The sequence below is a fragment of the Ovis aries genome, chromosome 23 (assembly GCF_016772045.2).
Source record: "Ovis aries strain OAR_USU_Benz2616 breed Rambouillet chromosome 23, ARS-UI_Ramb_v3.0, whole genome shotgun sequence".
Lineage (NCBI taxonomy): Eukaryota > Metazoa > Chordata > Mammalia > Artiodactyla > Bovidae > Ovis > Ovis aries.
The window spans coordinates 35,989,043-36,015,253 of NC_056076.1; the positions used below are offsets into that span (position 1 = coordinate 35,989,043).

At 42.5% G+C, this 26,211-nt stretch overlaps 3 protein-coding genes across 6 annotated transcripts in view; 2 read left to right on the forward strand and 1 right to left on the reverse strand.

Annotated features, from left to right (window-relative positions):
• The window catches only part of CLUL1 (clusterin like 1), a 28,858-nt gene extending 22,412 nt beyond the window's left edge, over positions 1-6,446 (forward strand). Inside the window, exon 8 of the mRNA XM_012103515.5 lies at positions 1,996-6,446. Coding sequence (XP_011958905.3) covers positions 1,996-2,184 — 189 coding nt within the window. The 3' untranslated portion in view covers positions 2,185-6,446. The remainder of the gene's footprint in view (positions 1-1,995) is intronic.
• A 5,164-nt stretch (positions 6,447-11,610) lies between these two features.
• Positions 11,611-25,071, forward strand: TYMS (thymidylate synthetase). Of its 2 annotated transcripts, XM_042239562.2 has the most exons (8): positions 11,611-11,899; positions 17,465-17,538; positions 19,604-19,778; positions 21,143-21,244; positions 21,953-22,128; positions 22,451-22,522; positions 22,621-22,746; positions 24,492-24,628. In XM_042239562.2, exons 1-7 carry the CDS (start codon positions 11,689-11,691, stop codon positions 22,720-22,722), a joined length of 912 nt encoding a protein of 303 aa, XP_042095496.1. In that variant the 5' UTR covers positions 11,611-11,688; the 3' UTR covers positions 22,723-22,746; positions 24,492-24,628. The 2 variants fall into 2 exon arrangements, with proteins under 2 accessions (XP_042095496.1, XP_004020542.2); XM_004020493.6 differs by lacking the exon at positions 22,621-22,746 and having other exon boundaries at positions 24,492-25,071.
• Positions 24,874-26,211, reverse strand: part of ENOSF1 (enolase superfamily member 1) — a 31,497-nt gene continuing 30,159 nt past the window's right edge. For all 3 annotated transcript variants that reach the window (XM_015103644.4, XM_060405416.1, XM_060405417.1), the window contains one exon: positions 24,874-25,898. In XM_015103644.4, coding sequence (XP_014959130.4) covers positions 25,797-25,898 — 102 coding nt within the window. In that variant the 3' untranslated portion in view covers positions 24,874-25,796. The remainder of the gene's footprint in view (positions 25,899-26,211) is intronic.

Below are 26,211 nucleotides of genomic sequence, written 5' to 3' on the forward strand. Positions count from 1 at the left end.
TCGTGGTAACAAACTTGTTTGTAACCACAGACCATAGTCAAAAGGTTTTGAAAGCCACTATCAATTCCTGCTGACTCTCTAATCCTGTTACTTCATTAGCTAGATCATTCCTTAGGATCATAAAATAGTTCGACATATTTTGACATATGTGTTCATTCTCACAAATATAAACTTTTAGTTTAAGGATAAAAATTCTTGTAAGGAATGAGGGAAAATAAAATTTTAAGAAAAATTTTAGTAGTGTATTCAATCTTTAGAAGAGTAGAGGCAATATTTAATTCTTTTTATCATCATCAAGATTTCCATACTAGGCTTCAATTTGCTTCCATTCTAGTGTCTCTGAGTAATGTTAACTGATTTAACTAAAATTTTTGATATTTTTAAATGTATTTATTTTTTAATTGAAGGATAATTGCTTTACAGAATTTTGTTGATATTCATAACAAATGCATTTCCTTACAAAAAACTCCATATAAAGTAAAATCACATCATTTTCGGTGACACATTTTTCTAATAATAATCACCAGTAAAAAACACTTACTATTTGTCAGGCAATGTTCTAAGAACTTTCCCCATGTATTATATAATTGAATACCCTCAGTGTTCCTATAAGGTGAGTATAACTGTTTTACAAAATTTTCAGATAAGGTACAGAGAAGCTACACAACTTGTCTGAGATCACACAGCTAGTAAATGGTAGAACTGGGGTTCAAGGCCAAATAGTTTTTCTTCAGGATCCTTGGGCTGAACTGCCTGTAAAAGTTATTTTTCTTAAGACAACTCTTAGTTCATCATGTAATAGAAAGTACAAATCTATAAAACAGCACATACTGAAGAGGAATCTTCTGTAAAAAAATACACAAATTCCAGCAGGTGAAAAAAGCTATGTGCTTTAGGTTGCAGTTACATGGGTGTTAGCATTATAATTATTTGAGATAGACACAGATGCTTTATGTCTAGTTCAATGTGTTTTATTTAATTACCAAAAGTAAAAAAAAAGGAAAGCTATGGTAGCTTTGTAAACTAGAGTCAAGAAATCACCAATTTTTATTTGACTTCTTAATATTTTACTTTATCTTTTTTATAAGGAGGTATATTTGAAAATATTTTCAATATAATTCTCTTTAGATTACAAGTTGCATGTCATTACAGTTTCATTTAATTAAGTCAAAGTATATACAATTGCGAACTCATTAAGAGAGTAAACGACATGCATTTCGGATGACTGGTTCTTACAAAAGTTACACATAAAACCATAAAGTGTAAATTTGCTACAGAAACTCAGTACAAGACTTGGTGTATCACATTACCATTTGTGGCACAGACAGTGTGTATGTGCTAAGTCACTTCTGTTGTGTCCAACTCTTTGTGATCCTATGTGTTGTAGCCCATCAGCCTCCTCTGTCCATGGGATTCTCCAGGCAAGAATATTGGAGTGGGTTGCCATGCCTTCCTCCAAGGGATCTTCCTGACCCAGGGATCAGACCCAAGTCTCTTGCATCTCTTGCATTGGCAGGCAGATTCCTTACCACTAGCACCTCCTGGGAAGGAACACTCACCAAATATTCCATCCACTCACTGAGACTGTCTAGCTTTTCTTGCAGTTAAGTGATACCATGTGTTAAGATCTGGCCAATGAGATGTGAACAAAAATGAACAGTTGTTTGTAGACTGAGATAGAGAGGAGCCTGCATGTGGTTATGCATTCTCTTTCCCTATGGAGGGTACCAAGAAAGCCATATGTTGTTACACATGCTACCGCACACTGACGTGATCTTCCTCTCTTAACCAGGGTCTTTGAGCATCTTGGTGGTTCAGAGTCCTTGTGCTGGGACATAAGCGAGAGATAAATTATGTTGTATGAAGCCACTGGAATGCTGGGCTAATTTGCTAGCTTAGGCACAACCTAGCCTATCCTGACTAACGTGGTATTAAATTAATCCTGAATGTGTGCTAAAAGTTAGTAACCTTTTATTGTATGATCCTGCTTCTTAGGTAGTTCCAGGTGATCACGAAGGAAATTTCTCCAAACAAGATGAAAAGATGATAGACATAAGCATTCTGCCTTCCTCTAATTTCACACTCACCATTCCTCTTGAAGAAAGTGCTGAGAATTCTGACTTCATTAGCTACATGCTGGCCAAAGCTGTACAGCATTTTAAGGAACATTTTAAATCTTGGTAAGCAGAATGTTTGATTAGGGACGTTTGCTGATAGGAACAGATGGTTCTTAAAAGGGAAAAATGACAAAACTAGCTTTCAAATACCTTGAAAACATATTCAACCTCATTAATAATCAAAGGCATGGAAACTAAGGCAAATTAGCAGTTTTTACCTATTGAATTTTCAAATTAAAAAAAAAATCCTGATAGAATGCAATGAAATGAGAATTCTCATATGTGACTGCAAGAAATATAAACTGGTTTTGCCTTTTTGAAAAGTTATTCAATTATACATATCAAGAGTCATCAAATTTCTTTTTGATATAATAATTCCACTTCTGGAATCAATCCAAAGGAGTAAATCTAAAATTGATTTGAAGTTCCCACCCCAAGATCAATATTTTCAAAATTATTTAAAATAGTAAAATATTAAAAACTGAATATCATCTTAATGTCTAAAAACCAGAAAATGGTTAAAAGTTGTGGCTAAATATGCTCCAAATATCTTATAAAACCATTTAAAAATATTTATAAAATTTAAATCATGATATGACATCTGCTGGAGCAAGAGTTTATTCTAAGCCTATCTATAAGGCAAATATTATTATTACCATCTTCCAGAAAAGAAACTTGAGACTCAGGGTCCAAGTGTTAGTTGCTCAGTCATGTCTGACTCTTTGAGACCCCTTGGACTGTAGCCCACCAGGCTCCTCTGTCCATGGGATTCTTCAGACAAGAACACTGGAGCAGGTTGCTATTTCCTTCTCCAGGAAATCTTCCCAACCCAGGGATGGAACCTAGGTCTCCTGCATTGCAGGTAGATGAGCAACCAGATTAATTACTCAAGTCAGTAGGGGGTAGAGGCAAATTTTAACTTAATTTTCTCTGAATCATAATTGCCACATTAAACTGGCTCCTGTTGGGACATTTGGTTGAAAAAAATTAAGTGAAAAATGAGTACAAAACTCTATAAATGTAATGATCAAAACAAAAAAATCTACAATCTGCATTAAAAATAAAAAGGGTTGGCAGCAATTATGATTGGAAATGGATGATTTTTTTTAACCTTTTCATCTTTTGATATTTTTACAATTTTCTACAATGAATAAATAATTTTGAGATTTCAAATTAGAAGATATGTTGCTAAAATAGCTAGGTAAATGTAGACTGAACACTGTATCAATGTGTTCTGCATCTTTAAACTTTAGTATAACTGCTTCTATTCCATGGTAATCCTACAGTGAGACAAAATGTAAATCTGTTCAGTCTACAGGAAAAACAACTGAATGACATTTCTGGCGTACATTCGTCACCATCTCTGTTAGGATAATCTTCTGAATTAATGGCACAATTAGAACTGTACATAGCATTCTCCTTTGGTAAAATGATCAATCTTAAAGAAGCATTAAATGTTAATTCTAAGTTATTACTCATAAGGGATCTTGTTAGTAGGTCCCTATCAATGTATAATTAAGCTGGGTATTACTAGATTCACTGCCTCTTCCTTTATTTCTGAGTTTTGGAGAAGTTGTTGTTACATCAATCAACCAATATCTTTTTAGCATCTACTAAGTGAAGGTATTTACTTCCTTAGTGGCTCAGACAGTAAAGAATCTGCCATCAATGCAAGAGACCTGGTTTCGATCCCTGGGTCGGGAAGATCCCCTGGAGAAGGGAATGGCTACCCACTCCAGTATTCTTGCCTGGAGATTTCCATGGACAGAGGAGCCTAGTGGGTCCTTAGGGTCACAAAGAATCGGACACAACTGAGCAACTAACACTTTCACTTTCACTTTAAGTGAAGGCACAAGACCCAGGTACTGTGGAGAAGAAAACAATGAGTTTGGGAGAGAAAAGATGCACAGAACAGTAATTCGAGGTGGCATTTAGTGAGTGCCCAAAGGGGCCCTCTGGGAGTGGAAAGTGTCTTTACTTTCCATGGGGGAGAAACTTCTCAGCTGACGTATTTCCGTGTTTTCTCTTCTTTTCCTGTCTGTCTTCTATCTCCCTCATCCTTTTTTTCTTATTTCCTCTTTCTCTCTCCCTCCCCTCCCCCAAATATATGATATATGTCATATATATGTTTGGTCATATATACATATGATCCTGTGATCATAATATAAAGATGAAAGGCATCCTGGTGGTCCAATGGTTGAGACACCACTCTTCCAATGCAAGAGGTGCAAGTTTGATCCCTGGTTGGCTGTGGTGTGGTGCAGCCAAAAAATGAAATAAATAAACAAAAAATATACACAAAGGTGAAAATATTCCCCTAAAGATTCCTCAACTAGGGGGAAATGTGAGCAAATGGAGCCAGAAAGACTAGAGTGCCTAGATACTGGGGACGGGGACTCTGAGAAGTCCTATTAAACTGGTCTCCTCCCACGAGGGCTCTTTGCCACCTCCCTCTGTCCAGAAACCTCCCCCTTATGAGTTTGAGTTCTTTCTTCAGTTGTAAGCAACCAAGACCAGCTCAATTAAAAGACAGCAAGGATACCGTGTGTCTCATGAAATGAGTGGAGAAGCTGGGCAGCTGTGCCTGGGGCTTCAACTCTGTAGGCCACAGTGAGACTCTGCAGGATTTTGAGGAAGGAAACAACGTGTTTGTGCTCAAATGGGACTGACAACTTATATCTGACTGAATAATAAAAATATTTCCAATAAAATTCTTTCCTTGATTTTGGAATGAAGAGGCTACAGTGATAATTGGAAATATGTTGAAAAATCGAGATAGTGGACAAATTATTTATTAATACGGCTCACAGAGTGATCTTTTGCAAAGGCAGTATTATTTTTTTTATAGTTTTTTCATCCTAAAAGTAACAATCACAAATTCCAAACATTTAGAAGACAAAATATATCCACAATCCCCAGTCTTCACAAAACTCCTTGCTTATTTTTTATTCACATTTTCTACTTATCTTAGATAGATTCCAGGAAACAGAATTATTTGCTTAAAGGTTCACATTTGATTGAGACATATTGCCAAATTTGATAGCAGCAATGTCTAAAGTCCTATTAATATCCTCATATCCTAACTAGTGTTTTGATTTAAAAACTTTACTAATAAATGAAATTTTTTACTATTAAAAATTTATATTTTTGATTATTTGTGAAAACAGACATCTTAAAATTTGCTTACTAGTTGAATTTCTTTTGTGCATCCTAGTCAGGGCAGCGGGTAGGTTTTTGTCAGTGTTCTGATTAAATCAACACATCAAGGTCTCAAACCTGCCATCAGTTGAAAGAGCAACATACTAAGGAAAGTAACAGTAAAGATAGAGGAAAAGAAACACCCTTGTCATTTCCTTTCAAATCTATGAATACTTGTGAGGTCTTTAGTCTAAGAATGTAGCTCATTAAAACATGAATACCAATTCTATAGGTTAGAACATCTATTAAGAACCCTCTACTGGAATTCTCATCTACTCATCTAGTATCCTTAGTGCCTAAGTTTATTGATTGGTCTGCGATGTGTTTATCTCTCTATTCCAAACTTTCCCAGCTGCTGTGGCCAGGATCCATAGTTACAGGCTGTAACAGAATGTCTTACGTGCCCTAAGTACCTAATTAGTGGTTGGGACTTGGCTCTTACCGTAATTATCAGAATGAAAGGCACTCATAGGAAACGCATTGAATAAAGTAGTGTGCCATAAGCAGTAGAAGTTTACTGAGCAAATACTATGTGCATGCAGAATGCACTCCAGAAGGAGTGCTTTATCTTCACATCAGAGACAAGGGCCTTTGTAGAGGTTTCATGAGTCAGGGCAACTGAGAAGATCCCTTTGAGTATATTATTAAAAACATCCATACAGATGAGTTTTCTGTTATTTTGCTATGTGTTATTTTTTTCAAAAGCCAAGAGTATTTATTCTGTTACTCATCCTAGACTTTATTTCAAAGGAAAAAATGCCCTCTGTCTGTAAGTAATTTATTAATATTTTGATCACTGATGCTTTTTGTAAAGGTAAAAACTGATACATCCTATACACAGCAAACAGAATTACCTCTTCAGCTGAGACCTGAAAATCTCAAAATGCGTAAGATAATGAAGTAAATGTAGTTGCAGGAAAATATGTCACTTATGCAGATTCTTTACCATCTGAGCCACCAGGAAAGCCCGTACATATTGTACAGTACTGTTAATTTTCTTATGTTGAATGGCAGCTTAACAGCTATTCAAACTGAATTAAAAGTGAACATTCCTTTTTTAGAAAATCAAATGTAAATATCACTGTATTTTATGATATATTCACAGTTTGTATATTAAATATTAAATCACCAGGGTGTCTGTGTTCTATCACTTCTACTACAAATGTGTCACTTTCTAATTAACAGAGAATTTTTCTTTCAATTTGCTTTTGGGTTTATACTATATGATATTTGACTTATTGAAAAAAAATCTGTAATTTATTCCTTTGTTTAGTAAAGATCTATAGCTTCTCTATAGTTTTTTATGGTAAAATATGCATAACAAAATTTACTATTTGAATAATTTTTAAGTGCGCAGTTCAGTGGCATTAAGGAAATTCATATTGTTGTGCAGCCATCACCATCATCCATTTCCTGGACTTTTTTCATCTTCTCAAACTGAAACTCTGTCCCCATTAAACACTAACTCCCATTCCCCAGACCCTGACAACCACCATTCTGTCTCTATGAATCTGACTACTTTAAGTATGATTCCATGAAGTAGAATATTTGTCCCTTTGCAACTAGCTGATTTCACTTAGCGTTAATGTCTCCAAGGTTCAACCTATGTGGTAGCATGTGCTGGAATTTCTTTCCTCTTTAAGGCTGAATACTACTCTGTTGTACATGTGTATCACATTTTGTTTATCCATTTATCCGGAGATGGACTCTTGGGTGCCTTCCATCTCTTGGCCATTGTGAAGAGTGCTGCCATGCATATGGGTGTACTGTTTAGATTCTTTTAAAAATTAACAGAACAGTGCTGACTTTTAACAAGGCCATACATACTGTATGTAAAACACAAGATGTTTTTGGCTGACACTTACTTAACCTCACAATCTGGACCTTGGTGCAATATGAGAAGAGATTCATTTGTCAGTATGTGTCACCAAGGATTACACTGGGGATACATAAAGTCAGTCACTCTATACATAGACTATGTATAGCCAGTCTTTCAAATTGTAGAGAGCAATGTAAAGAGAGGACTCAAAACCTTTAAAACATTTTATTTTTTCACCCAGTCTTGAGCTATTTGGTAGGAAGGCTAGTCAGGTAGACTTAAAGTTCAAAGGCAGCCCATTGAACGTAGTCAATTTCAAATGAAGGTAAAGCTCTTATAAAAAAGTATAGAAAAAAGTATACTATTGATAGAATTCTGGATAACTTACTGTATAGTAAATCTCAAAAAAATAGTCTATTCTGCCATATATTTGACATATTTGTCAAAAAAGGTGCCAAAAAAGCAAGTTACAAAAGGAATCTATTTGATAGCCAACGTTTATCAACAATTTGTAGAGTGAAGAAAGGAAAGGGAAATACTGACTCCCTGCAGTAGTCAGAGAAAGCCTTTGCATGCAGGCTGACCCGGATTTTAATCCTGACTGCCAGATTTTCTAGGGGTTTGACTAGGCAAGACCCTTAATCTCTCTAAACCTCAGTGGTTTTATCTATAAAATAAAATAAAATAACCGTAAAGCTTTTGCTTTATTAGGTAGTCTGGAGAACCATAGTGTGTCATGATGATAAGCATCAATCGGTGGCAGCGGTGGTAAGTCACTAAACTTTATTTGACTCTTTGCAACCCCATAGACTGTGGACTGTCAGGCTCCTCTCTCCATGGAATTCTCCAGGGAGAATATTGGAGTGAGTTGCTTTGCCCTTCTCCAGGAGGCCTTCCCGACCTAGGGATCAAACCTGGGTCTCCCGCATTGCAGGCAGATTCTTTACCATCTGAACCACCAGTAATACTATTATTACTTAATACTTGACTCATAGTTGGTTCTTAAAAATTTTAGTTTCATACTTTCCTTTGTCTAGTTGTGCCAACATTTTTAAGAGTTTACACTACAAAGAAGAACCAGTATCCAGGTCAATAATATTCAAATGTTCTTGCTCTCATATACCCTAAAAGGAACCTGAAAAATATACATATGGTGTGTCACATAATTTTTCAGTAAAAGTTGAAAGAATAGGAAATTTTATTTTTCCCATGTATTATAAATATTAGCATCTTAAAAATAAAACTCATCCTTCTTTTAAATATGCCCAATGGAATCTATGAATCATGACAATTTAATACTCAGAATCATCCATTTAAACAAATATACACATTTTTCTTTAACAGTAAGAAATTTTGTCTCATTCCATTTTCTCCTTAAACTCTCATTTTCACTCTGTTTTCTTCAGAGAATTTTATTCTAAAGTAATATGTTTATGCTTAAACAACTTTATTGATCAATATAAATATTTTTAAAATTTGAAAATATTTAAAAATTTCCTGAGACACAAAAATCTAGGTATCAAATATTCATTCTGGACTGAGTTATTGTACATATAATTTATAACGTACATAATTGATCAAAATAAATATTACACATTTCTATGACTATTAAACATAGTGAAATTTTTAACAGAAATAGATCTCTTAATGAGAAGAAAGAGCTTTTTTTCTCCCAGTAAGTTAATGGATCTATTAACAATGATTATTTCTTCCAATTCATGGGGTTGCAAAGAGTTGGACACGACTAAGCGACTGAACTGATACTGATTTGTTCCAAGAAGGAGATAGGATTCAGCATCCCTATCATCCTTGTTTTGTGTTTTTATAGATGCACGTGCTGAGTAAAGCTGAGGGTATAATGCATTCAAAGTTGGACTGTTCTTTCCCCAGATCTTTCCTTGCTGGTTTTGTTTCACTTTTCAGATCTCAGCTCAAATGTGACCCTCCTCAAGGAGAATTCTCCTAACGGTGGGATCAAAAGTAGTCCTTCTGAACCTGGTTATACAATCATCATTGCACCCGTCACTCTGCAGGTGTTTTGTTCAGGGATTTCCCATTGCTCCTCTGGGCTAGAGTGTCAGTTCTTGTGCCAGGAACCTTGTCTGTCTTGGTGATGCCTGGGAGGCACTGTGCTATAAACGCTGTTGGATGAATAATGATGTGCTTATATGAAAGGATCACTCATTTACGGAGCAGTCACCAGTAAAGAAACCAGGCTCTCTCAGTTATCATCAAACCAAGATCCTCCAAGCAAACACAATGGAAGAGGAACCTCCTTGCGGGCCGGGGAGTCTAAGCTTGTATCCTGAGATTCACCCTGCGGTATAAGTGATATTCTAGTCTAGCAACTAAAGTGTTAGTCCCTCAGTCGTGTCTAACTCTTTGCGACCCCATACCAGGCTCCTCTGTCCATGGGATTCTTCAGGCAAGAATACTGGAATGGGTTGTCATTCCCTTCTCCAGGGAGCAACTAAATAGCTCAAAATAACAAAAGGGAAGTAAACACATAAGAGTAACTGTGACCAGACAATCTGGGAGATTTCCTGTCTGGGATCCTACACATGGTTGGAAATGTGTGGAGACATTTTGGGTCAGTGTGGGGTAGAAAGAATGCCTACATTTAGTTGGCCCCCCACCAGTATCAACAGTCTTGCAGTAATTGACATGAAGCACCATCCCTTGCTGGAAAACTACGCCTTTGCACCTCATCTTAGCTTCTAACACCCAGGGGCGCTTTCAAGCTAAGGCAGACAACATGAGTCCCCATCCCTGTCTGAAGCCTGTTTTCTGAGATCAAGTTTTCAACAGAGCCTTCTCTTTCCAAATGACCATCAGAAAGAAGGCCCACTGCATCTGGAGACAGCACAACCACATCCACCCCATCCAAACAGCACAACCCAAACCATCAGCCCCAAAGCACTTACAGGTGACTTTAATACTATGGTTACACTGGTATGGGCGTGGCAGGGTGGGATGGGGAAGGTGCTGGGGAGAGGGGAAGAATGAATCTGGCTGATGGAGGGAAAGTCAACCTAGCAGGTGATGGATTAAATAGATTTAATAGATTAAATTATTTAAAACAGCTGCTCCCTGTGCATTACAGTTTACCCTTTGTGAGCAAAGTGAAACTGAAGTCTCTTAGTCATGTCCAACTCTTTGCGACCCCATGGACTGTAGCATACCAGGCTTCTCCGTCCATGGGTTTTTCCAGGCAAGAGCACTGGAGTGGGTTGCCATTTCCCTCTCCATTTGTGAGCAAACATACAACCAAACAAGCAAGAACATTCCAACTCTGAGGCTCCCAAAATGCTCCCTGAAACACTCCCTTAGTCTAGTCTAAGTGCTTGTTTTTCCTTCTGATTAACCCAAATGGCCAGCTATTTTGTAAACTGTCTTCAGGATTGGATTTATTTTATATAGGTTTTGTGCCCTGTAAAGACACAAATGCTGGGAGTCCCTTAGGGGCCTAGTGGGTTAGGATTCCAGGCTTTTACTGCTGTGGCAGCTTCCTACCCTGGTTGAGGAACTGAGATCTCAAGCCAGAGGCACAGATCAAAGGGAAAAAAAAAAGTGCAACATTGTTTTCGCTGAGCAGATTATGCAGACCTGAGGGTATTAGTCTTCCCAGAATGTTTTCCTGTTAAAAAAATTTAACCTTGAGTTTGAGAAGTGCCCTATAGCAGAAAGAGTCAAGAATCTTGCTTGTCTATCTTTAATGTCTATCAATAAAATTGAGATGAGAGGAGGAAGAAAAAAGAAAAACCATCGACTTCACTGAACGGAAATAAATCGTATGTTTCATACAGAGCCCACATCTCATTCTTCCTAACCCCAGCTGCAGTAACGAGAAATTTATTGAGCATCTACTATACCCTCAAGACATAGTTGACTCAAGACTGCTGTTGCATGTACATGTATTAGTACCTTTTAAACGCATTATCAAATATTTTACACCCATCAGTGTTTACATCATAAACATTTCACTATTATTGAAAACTTTGGCGTGCAAAACTGAAAAGGGCTGGCTGTCATTAACTTAAAAAGCTGCCTTAATCCATTTGCTCCAGCTGCTAGCCCTGAGTGAGGATGCGGGAAAATAGAAACGCAAATCACTTGCAGGAGTCCCCCTCAGTTGCAGGAAACATCTCAAAGAAAGGGTTTTGTTTTTCGATTTCATGAACACGTGGAATTGTTTCAGGCTTCCTTTGATCACGGAAAGGCGCGGTCGACCCCGAGTCTTTCCAACGAGAGTGGCTTTTCTCAGGCAACACACCAAGATACAGCTTTAGAATTTCTCTCTAGGCCAAGAGTTCTTCAGTTTTAAAATGGAATACAAGCCATTAGGGAAGGCGAGAGCGTTCTTAGCCCAATGCCCCGCGAGCTCTCCGGACGCAACGGGCTGTTTCTCGCGGGATCGGTTGGGGCCTGCGTCACTGAAGCGTCACAGGAAGGGGCGGAGTCTCGCGCTGTGGCGGGAAAAGTGACTTCTGGGAAGCGGTGGGAGGCCGTTCCCGCCGCCGTCCGGCCCTCGCCGCCGCGCCCGCAACCAGCACTATGCCAGCCGCCGGCTCCGAGCCGTCACGCCCACTGTCGCCGCCCGCCGTGCAGGAGCAGAGCGCCGAACCGCGGCCGCCGCCGCCGCACGGGGAGCTGCAGTACCTGGGGCAGATAGAACACATCCTCCGCTGCGGCTTCCGAAAGGATGACCGCACCGGCACTGGCACCCTGTCGGTGTTCGGGATGCAGGCGCGGTACAACCTGAGAGGTGAGGCAGCCGCGTCACGGGGGCGGGCGGGCCCGGTGCACGCGGAGCTGCGGTGGGGAGAGCGCTGCGGACAGGCCGAGCCCAGCGACGGGCGTTTAGCCCTAACCTCTGCAGCGTAAGGGGAATGGCTTTGGCCCCACTTTACAGACGCCAAAACTGGCTCGGACTCTAGACGTGAACTTGGATAAGGTCACACGGACTGAACGGACAGAGCTGGGAGGTAAAAGCAGGCCCTCTGGCTCTTAATCGCCCCGGTATGCTGTCTCCCCTAAGCGGGCTTGGCTCTGCAGCGCTATCCCCAGACTAAAGTGCGGGAGAGGATCTGCCCGGGCTTGACCGAGGCCTTGACTGCAGGGCCCCGTTTTCGCCACTCTTCCCTCCGCGCTGACTGTTCCGCTTTGTTTTCAAAAATTGGAGCCCAGATGACGTGGGCGGGGCCTCGGTGGGGGAGACCGCTGGGAAGCAGGGGCGGAAACTTGGGGCTCGTGACAGTTCTCCCATCTGGTCGAGCGAGCCAGCTTTCCTCCCTAATCTTGAAACAGAAACGCGAGAATCCGAGTTCTTATTAATTTTTTTTTTTTTTTTTTTTGGGTGGTGGGGACTGTGCCACAAGGCTTGCGAGTTCTTAGAACCTGGGCCACAGCAGCTAAAGTGGGGAGTCCTAACCACTGGACCTCCAGGGAATTACCTTATTTGCTTCGCTGGTGGCTCAGGTGGTGAAGAATCCGCCTGCAATGCGGGAGCCCTGGGTTGGAAAGATCCCCTGGAGAAAGGAACGGTTACCCAGTCCGGTATTCTGACCTGCAGAATTCCGTGGACCGCATGTATAGTCCATGGGGTCGCAAAGAGTCGGACACGACTGAACGACTTTCACTTTCCTGGGGAGAAATGTGTCTTGGAAGTTGTTAGTGCCAGGCTCTCAGGGGACAAAGAGGTGGGATGGGGGTCGGCCTCAGACAAACGTCCGTGAAATAGGTGTGGAGGGTGGTTGTGAGTGGGGAGACCAGCTGTTGAAGGAGGTGCACCCAGGTCAGGGCAGAAACCCTCTGCCACACACGCATTGCAGAGACTGGAAAATCCGGAGCTGCTGTGTCCAGATTGGCTTGGACAGGGTGGGGAGTTTTGTCTTGAGTCGAGGGATTCGCCTTCCTGCAGCTCCTGCATGGTAGCCTCCCATGAGCCACAGATGTCATTTTCACTCCAGCGCTTATGCTTAGACTTGGGCGCTGTTGTTTATCTTTGCCTATCTTCAGCTTCCTCATGTGCTCAAAATGGAGGAAATGATCCCCCAAATGGAGGGAATGTAGGTGCTTGAAGACTGCCCTTGTTACATGAGTATCACCTGTACAGTCGGCTGAATAGGTACTGAATTTAGAGATAAGCTTTTACTTTTTCTCAGCTGTATGATGCAGACTTACCACCTCCTGGTGCCTGTAAAATGGAGATCATAATGGAGAAATAACACCAGAAAGAATGAAGGGATGGAGCCAAAGCAAAAACAATACCCAGCTGTGGATGTGACTGGTGATAGAAGCAAGGTCCGGTGCTGTAAAGAGCAATATTACATAGGAACCTGGAATGTCAGGTCCATGAATCAAGGCAAATTGGAAGTGGTCAAACAGGAGATGGCAAGAGTGAATGTTGACATTCTAGGAATCAGTGAACTAAAATGGACTGGAATGGGTGAATTTAACTCAGATGACCATTATATCTACTACTGCGGGCAGGAATCCCTCAGAAGAAATGAAGTAGCCATCATGGTCAACAAAAGAGTCCAAAATGCAGTACTTAGATGCAGTCTCAAAAACGACAGAATGATCTCTGTTCGTTTCCAAGGCAAACCATTCAGTATCACAGTTATCCAAGTCTATGCCCCAACCAGTAACACTGAAGAAGCTGAAGTTGAATGGTTCTATGAAGACCTACAAGACCTTTTAGAACTAACACCCCCAAAAGATGTCCTTTTCATTATAGGGGACTGGAATGCAAAAGTAGGAAGTCAAGAAACACCTGGAGTAACAGGCAAATTTGGCCTTGGAATACGGAATGAAGCAGGGCAAAGACTAATAGAGTTTTGCCAAGAAAATGCACTGGTCATAGCAAACACCCTCTTCCAACAACACAAGAGAAGACTCTACACATGGACATCACCAGATGGTCAACACCGAAATCAGATTGATTATATTCTTTGCAGCCAAAGATGGAGAAGCTCTATACAGTCAACAAACACAAGACCAGGAGCTGACTGTGGCTCAGATCATGACCTCCTTATTGCCAAATTCAGAGTTAAATTGAAGAAAGTAAGGAAAACCACTAGACCATTCAGGTATGACCTAAATCAAATCCCGTATGATTATACAGTGGAATTGAGAAATAGATTTAAGGGCCGAACATTGTACAGGAGACAGGGATCAAGACCATCCCCATGGAAAAGAAATGCAAACAAGCAAAATGGCTCTCTGGAGAGGCCTTACAAATAGCTGTGAAAAGAAGAGAAGCAAAAAGCAAAGGAGAAAAGGAAAGCTATAAGCATCTGAATGCAGAGTTCCAAAGAATAGCAAGAAGAGATAAGAAAGCCTTCTTTAGCGATCACTGCAAAGAAACAGAGGAAAACAACAGAATGGGAAAGACTAGATATCTCTTCAAGAAAATTAGAGATACCAAGGGAACATTTCATGCAAAGATGGGCTCAATAAAGGACAGAAATGGTATGGACCTAACAGAAGCAGAAGATATTAAGAAGAGGTGGCAAGAATACACAGAACTGTACAAAAAAGACCTTCACAACCCAGATAATCATGATGGTGTGATCAGTTACCTAGAGCCAGACATCTTGGAATGTGAAGTCAAGTGGGCCTTAGAAAGCATCACTATGAACAAAGCTAGTGGAGGTGATGGAATTCCTGTTGAGCTATTTCAAATCCTGGAAGATGATGATGTGAAAGTGCTGCACTCAATATGCCAGCACATTTGGAAAACTCAGCAGTGGCCACAGGACTGGAAAAGGTCAGTTTTCATTCCAATCCCAAAGAAAGGCAATGCCAAAGAAGGCTCAAACTACCACACAATTGCACTCATCTCGCAAGCTAGTAAAGTGGTGCTCAAAATTCTCCAAGCCAGGCTTCAGTAATACATGAACCGTGAACTTCGTGATGTTCAAGCTGGTTTTAGAAAAGGCAGAGGAACCAGAGATCAAATTGCCAACATCCGCTGGATCATCGAAAAAGCAAGAGAGTTCCAGAAAAAATCTATTTCTGCTTTATTGACTATGCCAAAGCCTGTGACTGTGTGGATCACAATAAACTGTGAAAAATTCTGAGAGAGATGGGAATACCAGACCACCTGACCTGCCTGTTGAGAAACCTGTGCAGGTCAGGAAGCAACAGTTAGAACTGGACATGGAACAACAGACTGGTTCCAAATAGGAAAAGGAGTACGTCAAGGCTGTATATTATCACCCTGCTTATTTAACTTCTATGCAGAGTACATCATGAGAAACGCTGGGCTGGAAGAAGCACAAGCTGGAATCAAGATTGCCGGGAGAAATAGCAATAACCTCAGATATGCAGATGACACCACCCTTGTGGCAGAAAGTGAAGAGGAACTAAAAAGCCTCTTGAAAGTAAAAGTGGAGAGTGAAAAGTTGGCTTAAAGCTCAACATTCAGAAAACGAAGACCATGGCATCTGGTCCCATCACTTCATGGGAAATAGGTGGGGAAACAGTGTAAACACTGTCAGACTTTATTTTTTGGGGCTCCAAAATCACTGCAGATGGTGACTGCAGCCATGAAATTAAAAGACGCTTACTCCTTGGAAGAAAAATTATGACCAACCTAGATAGCATATTGAAAAGCAGAGACATTACTTTGCCAACAAAGGTCCATCTAGGCAAGGCTATGGTTTTCCAGTGGTCAGGTATGGATGTGAGAGTTGAACTGTGAAGAAAGCTGAGCACCGAAGAATTGATGCTTTTGAACTGTGGTGTTGGAGAAGACTCTTGAGAGTCCCTTGGAGTGCAAGGAGACCGAACCAGTCCATTCTGAAGGAGATCAACCCTGGGATTTCTTTGGAAGGAATGATGCTAAAACTGAAACTCCAGTACTTTGGCCACCTCATGCGAAGAGTTAACTTATTAGAAAAGACTCTGATGCTGGGAGGGATTAGGGGCAGGAGGAGAAGGGGATGACAGAGGATAAGATGGCTGGATGGCATCACTGACCCCATGGATGTGAGTCTGAGTGAACTCCAAGAGTTGGTGATGGACAAGGAGGCCTGGCGTGCTGCGATTCATTTGGTCACTAAGAGTCGGACATGTCTGAGTGACTGGACTGACTGACTGACTAATGGAGCCTCAAGCAGGATTGTATTGAGTATCAGATAGGATTGTGCATATCAGGTATTTAAACATAACTATTTTTAGTTCAGTTAAAAGATAAAGGTTGGGGGCTTCCCTGGGCCTCCCTGTTTAAGACACCATACACTACAGGGGGCATGGCGTTCATGCTGTTATAGGGGGAACTAGGATTCCCACATAGAAAATGGATAACCAACAAGGATCTGTTATGTAACACATGGAACTATGCTCAGTGTTAGGGAGCAGCCTGGATGGGAGGGGAGGTTGAGGAGAATGGATACATTTATGCCTGAATCTCTTTGCTGTTCATCTGAAACTATCATAACATTGTTCATCGGCTATACCCCAATACAAAATAAGTTCAAAAAGAGAAAAGGAAACAAAAGTTTTAAAAATATATAAATAAAGGTGAAGTTTCTTTGCAAATATTTAAGAACTAAGAGAGTCCCTTGGACTGCAAGGAGATCAGTCCTGGGTGTTTATTGGAAGGACTGATGTTGAAGCTGAAACTCCCAATACTTTGGCCACCTCATGTGAAGAGCTGACTCATTGGAAAAGACCCAGATGCTGGGAAAGATTGAGGGCAGGAGAAGGGGATGACAGGATGAGATGGTTGGATGGCATCACCGACTCGATGGACATGGGTTTGGGTGGACTCCGGGAGTTGGTGATGGACCGGGAGGCTTGGCATGCTGCGGTTCATGGGGTTGCAAAGAGTCGGTCACAGCTGAGCGACTGAACGGATTCACTTTTAGCCAGGGCGGTATCTGCTGTTCCTGGTTGTGAGCCCATTCTCCCTGGCAGGATAATCCTGCAGTAGGGGCCTTCAGGCTGTGTCCTAGGGCACATTCTGTGTGTTGTCTTCAAACCTCTGGGAAGGGTTGGCACTGACTGGGTAGTGGCTGCTGGCTCTTTCCCTGTCCACATGGGCCTCCCCGCCCCATCTCTCTTTGTGAAATTCCTGTGTCTGGCGGTCAAGGGGTGTAGGAGGGTGATCTCACCTGAAGTGTGTCACTGACTTGGGGCTGCAGCCTTGGGAACCCCACTCTGATCCGGGGGTGCCTGCGTTTCAGAAGTCACAGGTTTCCAACTCCTCTGCAGTCAGTTCCCAGGCCGCCTGTCCTGGGGCATGTCCTCTCTTTTTACAGAAAAAGTTGGATGGCATGTTTTGTCTTCTCATCTTGAAATTACATGGCAAACTGTTTTCCAGATGAATTTCCTCTGCTGACAACCAAACGTGTTTTCTGGAAAGGTGTTTTGGAGGAGTTGCTGTGGTTTATCAAGGTAAAGAAGTTGCTGCTACTGGAAGTCAATAATCTGTTGTCGGCACAGCACCAGCGAAATCCTTTTAAGCGTGCATCATGTCACTCCTTGGCCTAAAGTCCTTAGTGGCTCCTGTTTTATTCAAGGTCCTTACAGTCCTGTCTGCTCTGGCCTCAGCCAGAGTCACGCTCGCTCTGCTCCTCTCCCCCTGGCCTCCTTGCTGATCTTTGAGCACACGGGGACGTCCCCATTTGGGGCTGGTACTCACCACTCCTGCTCTGTGGAATCCCCACCCCCATGTAGCACCCTCACCTTCAACTCTCTACTCAGTGAGTTTTCCCTGCCTCCAATCTAAAACCGTGATTACCCCCACCCCTCCTTTGTTTTTTCTCTAGAGAAGCCCCATCTTATATATAAGATCTTCCCCATTTACCCCCTTCAAGGGAGAAGGCAGACAAATGAATAAAATACTATCATTTAAAAATTTTTTATTTAAAATAAAGTTTTTTGACATTTAGAAAAGCACTATAAGCTCCATGAAGGCAGAGAATTTCTCTTGTCTGCTGTTGTGTGCCCTGGAACACGGCCTGCCACACAGTAGGCACTCACAGGGATTGCTGACTGAATATAGATCCCATCTGTGCTCTCCTGGGGGGTAAGTTAGAAGGCTCTTGAGTAATAAGCTGAGCATGGTGATGGTGGGGCAGCGGCCACACCTGTGTCTCCCTTTCATCTCATCTTCATCTCCCCTTCATCTCACTGGTCTGAGAGTCTGGCCAACACTGCTCACAGGGTGCCTAAAGAGATGGGCTCTCTTTTGGGCTGGGCTCGAGGTTGGGCTTCCTTCTGTGGCTTGTATCGTCTTGGGCCAAAGCAGGCCTGAGACCGCAACGCATTTTAGAAAAGGTTTAGGTTTGGATACAGATCTCAGAAGAGAATGTTTGCAGACAAGCTAGAGCCTAGGCTGAATGGATGGGGAGGGAGACTTTTGAAGCAACATGAGTGATCAGGAAATGAGTCACTGGAAGTGAAAATAATTAGTATAAACTCAATGACAGAAAGGGAGGAACTGAGATGCTCAGAAATAGAGGTCATGCGCTTGTTTGATCATAAGGCTGGAGTGCAGGATTCCAGTGAGTCCTCACCAGGAAGATAGCATTCATAGTCACCCGCCTCATAGTCACTCCATGGGTGACTCAAGATAGAGGAGTTGGCGTACCTACACTTCAGCTGGGGTCTTTGGGCGAGATGGGGAGATGCAGTCTGTGCCTTGGTTCGTATCTGTTGCGTGCCAGGCGTTTTCTTGTATTATCTGCTCCTCCCAGTAATGTGGGTGGTGATTGCTACTACTGTGCTCTTTCTTGGGTGCAGATACTGAGGCTGGAGGGGTCAGGGAGCTGGTCAGACGAGAAGTGAGGAGACGGCAGGCCTAGCGCCCGTGTGTGTGGCCTCACTGCCTGCTTGTAACCATTACAGCACATCCTACCCAGAGGCCAAATGGGGTCTTGACCTGGATGCACCATCAGGATACATGGGCCAACTCTAATGAGATGAAATACATAAGAGGAACATAAAGCTTATACTTGGCACCAAAAAAAAAACCCCAAACCCGCCAAGAACCCACACCTTAACTTTGCAAGTACATATTGTTGATAAACATAACTTGACAGTGGTACTTGTAAAGATACGTGACTGACATATTTGACAGAAAAGCTAATACTGATCAGGCCTCTCAGTGGAAACAGCCTATATAACAGGTCTAAGATACACCAGACACGTTGCGAGTGTGGAGTAAATTCATTCTGGGGAGTTACACTTAGTCACAAGACACATTTAGTTAAGAAACAGAACTGTTAGATGGGAGCAATGAAAGGACTTGGAGATGTTTAGAAGTCTTGGTTGAGTAGAACAGGGAAAAAGATTTGAGGGAGTAATTGCACAGAAGGATCAGACTGTCCCGGGGGTCTTTGGGAAGTCTGGGCTGGGACCAGCCTGCCTAGTGATGGAGCGTGTCAGGTGTTGCCCCCATCTGTCAGCACAGGCCCACTTGTGGCTTGGAATTCACGGGATGCCGTGTCTCTTACAGGGATCCACCAACGCTAAGGAACTGTCTTCCAAAGGAGTGAAGATTTGGGATGCCAACGGGTCCCGAGACTTCTTGGATGGCTTGGGCTTCTCCAACAGAGCTGAAGGGGATTTGGGCCCAGTTTATGGCTTCCAGTGGAGGCATTTTGGGGCTGAATACAAAGATATGGATTCAGGTGAGGAGCTGGAGGGGGCCCTTGGATTTCCTGAGTGTCTCTCACAGCCTGGGTTTGTTCTGTGGCTGCAAGTGAAGCCTGGAGGATAGGAAGCTGATGATGGGGAAATGGATATATAACTTGGACCTTGTGAGGGGCTGCTTTGGATCCAGGGGGAGGGTCGGGTCGGGTCACACACCAGGTGGTCAGCACCTGTGGGTCTGGGCATCTTCTGTACCTTGTTCATCAGCAGACAGTGACCTGGTGGTCGGTTGCTGTGTTGGAGGCAGGTTGGAAGTTTTAATCTGGGGATGAGTCCCAGGGACTGACTGTCCTGTGGTCACCTTGATCTTCCTTTTCAAGACTGAACCACCCAGCACGCTGCCGGTGGCGCTGATGTGACAGCACCCGTCTTGATCGCTCTCTCCTCCCCACCCTGCTGGGGTGGAGATGAAACATCTCCCTCCTGGACGCCTACACCCCTCTGTCACTTGGCACCACCTCTCACACAAATTAGCGTTGGTAAAACCCACAGCACTTAACAGATTTCTCCAGCTTTGCAAATTTGTGTGCAGTTTCAGCCCATGGAGATGTATGTAGCCATCAGCACAATCAAGATACAAAACTGATCCATTACAGGTCATCTTCTTAAAATCTTCTCTGGAACTGTGATAGTAACAGGGCTTTCTTTCCCCAAATTAAGAACTCCTGGACTCAGGCATAGTCGGCCTCCAGGAAACAGACGTTTAACCATAGAGCTGGGAGGCTTCGCATATCTCAGCTTCCAGTTCACTCCAGGAGGCGGCAAGTTCAGAGACCAGACATGGAAGAAAAGTACAGGGTGGTATATAATAGAGAGGTTTCCTGATGTTTACAGGTCAGCAGCTGTTTAGCTGTTTAATTTTTGGTGGGAGTGTTGGAAGACTAGTATCTAGATGACAAAAAAGAATCCTCATCACCGGTTGTTGGACCATGTAGGGTAGGAAACATTCTATCTACTGCAGATCCAGCCCTGCCTGGCAGTGAGGTGGGACAAGAATCGTTGATGGTACAGACACAATGTCCCATGGGGACCGCTGGAAGAAACTGATTGTTGAGGATGAAGGAGGTTTAGCGATAGGAGAAGGGGGAGGAGGGACACCCTGGCCAAGTATTTTAAAAGTCTTCTAAGTAGTGGGAAAATAGACTTATGGCTCCAGAGGACAGACCTAGGAGCCCAGACTCAACCCAGCAAAGAAGGAGACATCAGTACTGTTCACTGGATATTGTGTGACTGGGCCGGCGGGGCCTTGTGGGGAGGACCGTGTGCTCAGTGACCTGGGGCCCTCTCCCGGGGTACCAAGGTTCACATGTGTGATGGTCTCTTGTTTTTGCCAATTCTGCAGATTATTCAGGTCAAGGAGTAGATCAACTGCAAAAAGTGATCGACACAATCAAAACCAACCCTAACGACAGAAGAATCATCCTGTGTGCTTGGAATCCAAAAGGTAGATGGCGCCCCAGTCATCCTCCCATGTCTTACCTGAGCCCTGAGCAGAGGCACTGGGTCGGAGGTGGTCCTGGGAACTGTCCCTGGCTGCCCAGCTGCTCGTGTGACCCTAACCATGTCCCAAGTGGCCGTGTTTTTACCTTCAGAGAGCGAGCTTGGGCCCAGATGAAATTAATTTGTGTTTACGGGCTTTAATTATAAAAAGACCCATGAAAACTTAAATTGGGACAGTTGGAATTTCAGATTGCCTCCACCTCACTATTATGAACCTTTTAAACAATTGTAAAGTTAAGCTCTCCTGAGGTGTAGTAAATAGCCTGAGTGGAATTTTTGCATTAATGATAGCAATTTGAGTACAGGAGGGTGTGCCTGAGTCACCAGTCTCACGGTCCCTGCAAATGCATTCATTCCCCCTGTACTTGTGGCTTGGTGCCACGGAGGTGGCCCAAGTGATTCATTTCAGCTCGGATGAGAGCGGGTGGCCTCAGCAGTCCTTGTACTCCCACAGAGGTCTCACCGTGATGGGCAGGTCTCCGTCGGCCTTATGCCATCCCTGGGGTGGGAATGGTTCGTGGGGGTCACTGGCCCAGTGGCTCTTCTCACCATCTCTGCTGTTAAGAGCTGGCTTCTGCTGCTTTTTGCTTTGCTTACAGTTGTGTTCCTTAAAAACCACCTCCTCTCCTGACTCTCCTTGTTGGCCCCTCAGATCTCCCTCTCATGGCCCTCCCCCCATGCCACGCCCTCTGCCAGTTCTACGTGGTGAATGGGGAGCTGTCCTGCCAGTTGTACCAACGGTCGGGAGACATGGGCCTGGGTGTGCCCTTCAATATTGCCAGCTACGCCCTGCTCACCTACATGATCGCACACATCACGGACCTGAAGGTGGGCTGCTCTGGGTGGGGTGGAGGTGGGGACCAGCCTAGAACACTGGGCTGTGAGGTCCTGTCACGTGGAAGAACTGATGGCCGAGAATTCCAGCTCTTTGTAGTCTTTAGATGCGATTTGTGTAAATGAAGGAACTGCTTACTGACTTGCCTGGAGCATTTAATATGACTTTGGATCAACTTTTCTCAAAAGTGATACTGGTTAAATTTCTTTGTGAAGAGCTTTGGGATGTCTGCATGCTCACATTTTTTTACATCAGGTGTTATAAAGGAACTCGAACTAACGCCTTGACAGTTTCGCTTTCTTCTGTGGGGTTTAGCCAGGTGACTTCGTACACACTCTGGGAGATGCACACATTTACCTGAATCACATCGAGCCACTGAAGACTCAGGTAAGAAATGTACCCGTCACTCTTTGGGGTCTGGTACCTTCTCTTGAGACTTTGTCCACATGGGCGGGGTCCCTCCTGTAATAGATGTTCTCCTCCAGGCTCTGATGGAGCTACGAGGACAGGCTTCCAGGTTTGTGGATGGTGGTGGACAGGCAGGGACCAGGCAGATGGGCCTCAGTGGCCACAGACACCGAACGTGACGGGTGCTGTGAGGTGCTGCACGTGTATGTATTCTTTCCCATTATGGTTTGCCCTAGGATATTGAATGTAGTTCCTGTGTAGGTTCTTGTTTACCCATTTTGTGTGTACCAGTTTGTACCTGCCAGTCCCAGCCCTCCACTCCCTTCCCCCTTGGAAACCACCAGCCTCTTCTCTGTCCATGATACTGTTTCTGTTTCAGGGATAGGTTCATTTGTATCGTGTTAGATCCCACACTGAAGTGACGTCACGTGGTATTTGTCCTTCTGACTTTGCTTAGTATGATTTCTGGGTCCATCCATGTAGCTGCTAATGGCATTTCACTCTTTTTTATGGCTGAGGAGTATTCCATTCTGTGTGTACATGTGTGTGTGTGTGTGTATGTGTGTGTGCATATATATACACATATACAAACCTGATCTTTATCCACTTGTCGATGGATATTTAGGTTGTGTTCTTGTCTTGGCTGTTGTGAATAATGCTGCTGTGAACACAGGGGTGCATGTATCCTTGAATTATACTTTTGTCTAGATACATGCCCAGGAGTGGAATTGCTGGGTCATATGGTAATTCTGTTTTTGGTTTCCTGAGGAACTTTTCATACTGTTTTCACCAGTGGCTGCATCTGTTTACATTCCCACCACTAGTATAGAAAGATTCCCTTTTCTCCACACCCTCTCCAGCATTTGTTATACTTTTTAATGATGGCCATTTTGACTGGTGTGAGGTGGTACCTAATTGTGGCTTTGATTTGCATTTCTGTAATTAGCGATGTTGAATATTGTTTCATGTGCCTTTGGGCCATTTGTGTATCTTCTTTGGAGAACTGTCTCTTTAGGTCACCTGCCCATTTTGAAACTGGGTTTTTCTTGTTGAGTGTATTACAGAGCTGTTTGTATATTTTGGAAATTAAGCCGTTGTCAGTTCCATTGTTTACAGATATTTTCTGTAGATTCTTTTAGTTCTATGGTTTCCTTTTGCACATCATACAAGCTGTGCAAAAGCTTGTAAGTTAGATTTTATCTCTATTGCTTTGGGAGACTGACCTAAGAAAACGTTGGTATGATTTATATCAGAATATTTTACCTGTGTTCTCTTCTAGGAGTTTTATAGTGTTGTCTTATTAAGCCTTTAAGCCAGTTTATTTTCAACAAAGGATGATTTAAGTGGCAATTTTAAAAAAGGAGTGTTTGTGCTTAATGAACTCCGAAGGAAAATTGCTTGAACCAGAAATGTTTAGCCCCTTCTGGTTAGATCTGGGAGAGGGTGACCCCAGGATTCATCCAGATACTCCAGTCGTGCTGACAGAGGAGGAGGGCATGCCCTGTGTCCTTGTCCTTCTTGCTGCTGTCTGTCCAGCCCAGGAGTCCTGGCTTTATCCCTGTTAGTTGTCAACATGTGTCCTCTTTCCCTGTCCTTTCTGCCAGGGACAGTTGGGCTAGGCATCATGGGACTCAAGTAAACATCCTGTAACTACTTCTTTAAGTAAAAAACCGTGCCCTATTTTTAACAAATTTTAGAACTTAAAGCCAGTGAACCACCAAGGCTACTGACACCATGTGATCCACTGATCACCCTTCACTCTCCACGGGGTGAGAGAATGGGTCAGCAGCATTGAGTAACCAGGGACGAGGTATTTTCGGTATTCCACCCCTACAAAATAATACTTTCCTGGTAAAATACTGTGATTTGTTTCATGAGGGACATGGGGAGCAAAAATTAAAGCAGGGTGTACGGATCTGGGAAAATAATGGTCTTATGTTGTTTTTAGCTTCAGCGAGAACCAAGGCCTTTCCCCAAGCTCAAAATCCTTCGAAAAGTTGAGACAATCGATGACTTCAAGGCTGAAGACTTTCAGATTGAAGGCTACAATCCTCACCCGACTATTAAAATGGAAATGGCTGTCTAGAGTGCTTTTAAAGGCGTTGTTTGAAGGATATTTACACCCAGGTAAAAGTTCACTTGGCTGTAAAGGTGAAGGATCTAGGTCAAAACCTGTTAGTGATCTGTTGGTTATTATCCATTAACTTTTAAGAATGTTGCCACTGGCAAATAAGAGCTGTGTTCTCTTAGTAGTAAAAGGCCTTGGGTTTGGGTGACTTGCTGAGGGTGTCTGTACATGTAGTGATTTTGAATAAAGACAGGAAAGAGAATTTATATTAATTCAAATTTCATAGTGTTTTTAGGAAAATGGTCAGTGCATTTCAAGAATTATATAGAACTGTTTCCCCATATCTGAGCAAGCTGGGTAACACCCATCAGTCATGTTAATGCCTAGTGTGGTTATGAATGTTTAAAGTTTTATATCTTGCCACAATAAATGTTCTGCATTCATGTTTTTTAAAACTGTAGTTCCTGCCTAAAGTAGATTAACTGAACCCTCCTAAATAAACACACATGTGCTGTGTTCTGGTTTGGATGTGGCTTAGATAGGGTGTATTTTAGAAATGCTGAGTAAGCTAGTTCGCCCTATTTTTTTCTGTTTCATTTAATTCTGGCTTTATCATTAAAAACAATGATTATCTAGAATAAAGGCTTTAAGGGTTATAGAAATAGTCTGATACCATTTTACCGTCATTAGCTTCAGCACAGTGTGAATTCTCTAATAGGCTCACACTGAGCAAGAGAAAGATGCTAAACCACCTCAGCGCTATCTGATTTTTTTAAACTTTTGTTGCAGAGCAGATACTGCACAGTGCTGCAGCACTGTTTGTATTACACTAATTTATGACAAGTGTGTTTTTAAAAAGATTAAGGAAGTATTTCAGCATGCTGCTTGTTTTCAAAGTACAGTTCAATGTCTAGGCATCAGTGTGTGATGGAAAATTTAAGAACATCTTCCTGTACTTTGAATTAATTGGAACTATTTTTGTTTAAATACTACACAGGAGAATTTTTTCTGCTAAAAGAATCAAGTAATAATGATGACTAAGCTGATCCCTGAGGTTAGTATGACTTTTAGCTGAACTTGTCTTGATTGGTAGGATGATTTTTTTTTTCCTTCTATTTTTGTAAAACCAGACCCAAGAAATCTTAAACCTTTTCACTTAAAGCAAAAGGTGTCAGAGCTGAGCACTTAATTCCCTTGAGCAGTTAGGAGCTTCTTCCAGACTTCACCATCTGGATAGCGGTGTCTCTTTACCGAGTCCTCCTTCATTTCTGTTGAATAACCAGCATCCTATCAAAGACAAAAAATGGAGTTGTTAATAACCTCCCAGAACAAAAGTCATTTATTTTACTTATTTCTGCTGCTCCAAGAAATGCTTTTAAGTCTCAGCCAGAGGCAACTGAATTAACATTTTTAAAAGTTAAGTTTGCAGGTTGTTTGAAATGGGGGAGAGGTACCCTGCTACTTCTCAGGGTTAGTTAACTAATCATACTTCTTTGTTAGTTCCACCTCTGCTGGTGAAAGTTAGCCCCGATCTTTTAAACAGGAGGGTCAATGAAGCAGATTTTTTTTTTTTTTAAGGTACAGTCAAAACCTTTTGCTA

Coding starts and splice junctions, on each gene's coding strand:
- TYMS (XM_004020493.6), top strand. CDS start 11,689: ATGCCAGCCGCCGGCTCCGAGCCGTCACGCCCACTGTCGCCGCCCGCC. Junction 11,900..17,464: donor GGCGCGGTACAACCTGAGAG/GTGAGGCAGCCG, acceptor ACTGTTTTCCAG/ATGAATTTCCTCTGCTGACA. Junction 22,523..24,491: donor TCGAGCCACTGAAGACTCAG/GTAAGAAATGTA, acceptor TGTTGTTTTTAG/CTTCAGCGAGAACCAAGGCC.